This window comes from Thecamonas trahens (genome assembly GCF_000142905.1).
Source record: "Thecamonas trahens ATCC 50062 unplaced genomic scaffold supercont1.27, whole genome shotgun sequence".
Classification (NCBI taxonomy): Eukaryota; order Apusomonadida; family Apusomonadidae; genus Thecamonas; species Thecamonas trahens.
The window spans coordinates 313,635-317,925 of record NW_013657653.1 but is presented as its reverse complement, the minus strand read 5'-3'; the positions used below and the strand labels follow the sequence as shown (position 1 = coordinate 317,925).

General features: G+C 65.9%; 2 protein-coding genes across 2 annotated transcripts in view; both read left to right on the top strand.

The window, feature by feature from the left end:
• AMSG_05855 (uncharacterized protein) overlaps window positions 1-3,865 on the top strand; it is a gene marked incomplete at both ends in the record, with an annotated part of 3,990 nt that extends 125 nt beyond the window's left edge. Inside the window, one exon of the mRNA XM_013901797.1 lies at window positions 176-3,865. Within this exon, the coding sequence (XP_013757251.1) occupies window positions 176-3,865 (3,690 nt within the window). The remainder of the gene's footprint in view (window positions 1-175) is intronic.
• A 58-nt stretch (window positions 3,866-3,923) lies between these two features.
• Window positions 3,924-4,291, top strand: part of AMSG_05854 (ankyrin domain-containing protein) — a gene marked incomplete at both ends in the record, with an annotated part of 4,150 nt that continues 3,782 nt past the window's right edge. Inside the window, one exon of the mRNA XM_013901796.1 lies at window positions 3,924-4,082. Within this exon, the coding sequence (XP_013757250.1) occupies window positions 3,924-4,082 (159 nt within the window). The remainder of the gene's footprint in view (window positions 4,083-4,291) is intronic.

Here is a 4,291-nt window from a genome sequence, read left to right as displayed (position 1 = left end):
TCGCCCTCCCTCTCTCGCCCACCCACCGCCTCTCCCCCCTCCCCCCCCCCCCCCCACCCACACCACACACCACCACTCAACCATGTCCTTACCCCCCTCCCTCGACTCTGCACTAGCCTCCCTGGCTGCCACTCCACCGCCGACACCAACTGTGTGGGCAGCGGCGGCGGCAGAGCTGCTGGAAGGCGAAGGCAACGGGTCTGCCCTGGCTGTGCTCCTCACGGCCTTGCTCCGTGGCGGAAGGACCACACCGGCGCGTGATGTGCTGTTCCGCATCTTGCGCAAGCCGCCGGCTTCTCTCCTTCGACTGATGGACAAGGATCGGCTGGACGAGCTCTACCGCTGGGCGCTGGTCGCTGCTGACGACGGTGCCGCCGATGCTGCTGCACTCATCGCTCACCACTCAAAGGCTCCACCCGGCCTCGCACCGGCCTCGGTCGAGTATGGTGCGCGTTGGGCTTCGATTGAGGGTCTCGTTGCTCACGATCCATGGCTGGTTACCGTCCTCGGCCGCCCACACGGTTGGCTGGCGGCGGTCGTGACTGACGCCGCCATCGTCGTCGGCGCGCCTGCTGGCGTCGACGCTCTGCTTGGCAGCGGCGGCTGCGTGGTTGTGCCGTCGCAGGCTGAGAGCCCGCCCGCCTGGGTGGTCCTTGCCCACGCTTCCGAGCTCGATGCTGTCTCTGCAGTACGCGCTTCCGCCGTTGCCGCCTTTGTGGCGGCAGCCTACCTCGCTGTCTCTGGTGCTACTGTTGACGTTGCAGTCCTTCCATCGTCAAGCGTTGCTGACTACTTGGCCGCGCAAGCCGCGCTGCGGAGCGACGCTGCGCCACCGCTGAACGCTCTCATTGCTGCCACCCAGCCGCATTGTGTGTGTGGCTCGGCATCTGGGTTCGCGGCTCTCCTTGAATCGCTCTCGTTTGATGCCGTGCTTGGCGGCGAGGGCGCGGCAGCAGCGGCAGCTCGTCGCGCACTCTGCGTGCCGCGAATCGCCACAGCAGCCGATCTCGAACACGTTCTTACTTGGCTGGCGGTTTTTCACGGCATGAAGCCAGAGTCAAAGATCGAACTCGGCCCCGCCTCCTGCAGAGCCGGCTACCTGCCGCGACTCGTGGCTGCTGCGTGGGATGGCGACGCTGACGCGGCGGCGGCTCTATTTGGCGAGACCCTCGCCAACGCGCTCGCAGGAGCCGAACACCCAGTCGAGGCTGTTAAGAGCCTCGAGCCGACGCTACACACGGCAGTCACTCGCCGATTGCTCGATACGGTGTCTGAGACCATCAGCCCGTTTCGGCCGTCGTCGATGTCGACGCAGCCGCGAACGTTTGTCTCGCTCACCTGCGACCTCGGGCTTCGCCGACTGCGCGACGACGTGCCGCGCGGCGGGATCATGGCGAACTTGGGCCTGGCCACCCTCACTTGGGTCGGACCGCTCGACCCGCAGTCGGCTGCCGAGATGTTTGGCGCGCTCCTCGTTCCGCAGTATGTCGGCCAAGCGTTACTTGGCCGCACAGCTTGTTCAGCGTGGTTTGACCTGGTTGCCACCGGGAGTGGCGCGCTGTACCTTGCGGTGTACGAGGTGCAGACTGGAGCATCGCCGCTCGGCAACCTGGTGGCGGAGTTGGTGACTCGCCGGCCGCTGGCTGCCCTCGTATCAGCGCCGCTTGCCCTGCTGCCCGGCTCGGGCCTGGTCTCACCTGCGCTGCTTGCGTTAGCTGGCAGCGGGCTGGCCGACACGTCGCCCGAACCGATTGCGGTCGGGCTAGAGGCGCTTGCCAGCCTTGACCCATTGCATGTTGCCGACGTGGTTGTCTCGCGACTGCAGGCTGTCGGCCACGAGGTTCGCTCCGGACCGTGGGCCGGCTGGGCTCTCGAGCACAGCCTCGCGAGTACTTTGCCGTCAGCCTGGCTCTCACATCTCGTGATGCGACTGGCACGAGTGAAGTACGCGTCAGCCAGCATTCTTGCTCGATGTGGCGCCGATGTCGACATTGATACTGCTGCCCACGCGCTGGTCAACGTGCTTGTTCCGCCGCGAGCCATTGCCGCCTACGACGCACTGTGCGCCGGCGGGAGTGCGCTGGGCACTCCCGCCGCCCACGCGCTGCTCGCCCGATTTGGGACGTCTGCCCTCCGCTCCACCAGCAGTACCGACTCCGAGCCGCTTGCGCTCATCCGGGCTGAGCTCGAGCCTCTGGCTGCCATCGAGGCCGACGCGTTGGCGGCGAGCCTCGACCTGCTTGCTCATGCTCCGGCACCGGAGGAGGATGCTCTGGCCAAGCAGCTGCTGCGCGGCGCACCGTCGCCGCTGCTGGCAGCGGCGCTGGGCGACGGCACGTTTTCGCCGGTGGCGCACCTCGTTGGCAAGGCCGGCTTGGCCAAGACGCTGGCCTCTATTCACGCCAAGACCACGCTTGCTCGACTTGCGCTCACCGATCTGTGCTGGCTCGACGGTGGGGTGCTTGGAAAGGCCCTCAAGTGTGTGCCCACGCTTAGACATCTCGAGCTGGCGCGGTGCCACGCGCTCGTCCAACTGCCATTGCTCGACAAGACCGTGCCGCAGCTCTACGAGCTCACCATTTCTGACTGCAGCAGTTTCGTCTCGCTCGAGCCGGCCAAGCGGAGCGGCTCGCTGCTGGCCAAAGTCAAGGGCCGCGCCAGCTCTGCATTGTTTGAGCACCCGATGCTGGCGCGACTGGTACTTGAAGATCTGCCTGCGCTTGCCTCGCTCCAGTTTGCGCTGCCTGCGCTCACCTACCTGCGGCTGGCCAACGTGGAGCGGGTAGTCGGCAATGGCGCCGACGGCTCGGTCTTTGTCTCGTTTTCAACCGACCCGCTCGTGGTTGATGTAGCTGGCTCGGCAACACTCACCGATGCCCAGCTAGCGTCGTTCCTAGGCGCGTTGCATGCGTCGCAGCCACGACGAGCCGATGGTGTCGGCACACAGGTTGTGGCTGGTCCGGGATCTTCGCGGCTCACACCGCTGGTGGCCCACTTTCCGCACCTGCTACAGTGCTCAGAGCTTGGCGAGCGCTCGCTGGCACCGGCGCCACACATTGACGTCGGTACCTGGATCGATGAACTACCGGACAGCAGTACACTGAGTGCTGCCGGCGTCAACCTTCCGCCGCTGCTGCGGCTCGCGCTCGCCGGCGCCGACTCGGAAGGCGCTCTTGTCGCTGCTGCCGTCAATCGTACAGGCTGCGGCCTGTCCGAGCTACAGCTGGCAGAGGCAAATGCCACCGATGCTGCCTGGGGCGAGGCTGTCCTCGCTGCGCCCGGCTGGTCGGCACTGACGTCGCTCACGCTCTCAAACAGCGCGCTTGATGTCAGCCTCTTGTCCCAGCTTGTGCCACAGCTGAGCGCGCTCCACTCTCTCGCGCTCGTCGCCTGCACAGTCACGAATGGGAACGAGGCTGCGCTGGGCGATGTGCTCGGCGGCGATAGACTTCCCAACCTCACGCTGCTCAACACGTCGGGCACACCGCTTGGAGCGCTGCCGCCGCCGTCGTCCTGGCCTCAGCTGACCGCGCTCAACATTGCAGCAAATGGGCTCGACGACGGGGCCGGCCCAACGCTCGCGGCATTTGTTGCCTCCCATCCGCAACTCACCTCCATCAATCTCGCGCATAACTTGCTTCTTGGCTCCGGCGTTGCCGTCATCGCCTCCGCCATCGTTCCGCCAACAGGTGCCACGCTCACGCTCAACATCGGTGGCGTCGGCCTCGGGCCGCAGCACATCCCGCCACTCTGCGACACCCTTGCTTCTGCCTGCACAGCTGCCGGCGCGAACACCACCATCGACGTTGTTCTAGCCGGCAACGACGTCGACGACGACGTCATCCATGTTGTGGCCTCGGTTTGACTCTGGGCCTGCGGTTGCGCCCGCCTCGCCACTCGGCATTCGGTACCCGTCTCTCGCCATGGAGCGCCTGTTCAACCTCCTTGCAACGGCATGGGCCGAGCAGTGCGGCGAGGCCCGCACGGCGGAACTTACCCGGCTTCTTGAGCAGCACTCAGAGGAGGGCATTGACCCCAACACAGGTAACACCCTCCTGCACCATGGTATCCTCACAGGCAATGTACGTCCCTCTGCATGCCCCCGCACCCTCCCCCCTGTTGGTGTGGCGTGTCAGCCATTCGTTCGCTTCCAAGCCACCGCCACCAAGCCACACACGCGACAGAGGACCACACCAACTACGACAGTTCCATCCCCCTGCAATCCTCCTCCCCCTCTTCCCTCCCCCCCCTCCCTCCCCCCCCCTTCCCCTCATTTCCACCATATCTCTCG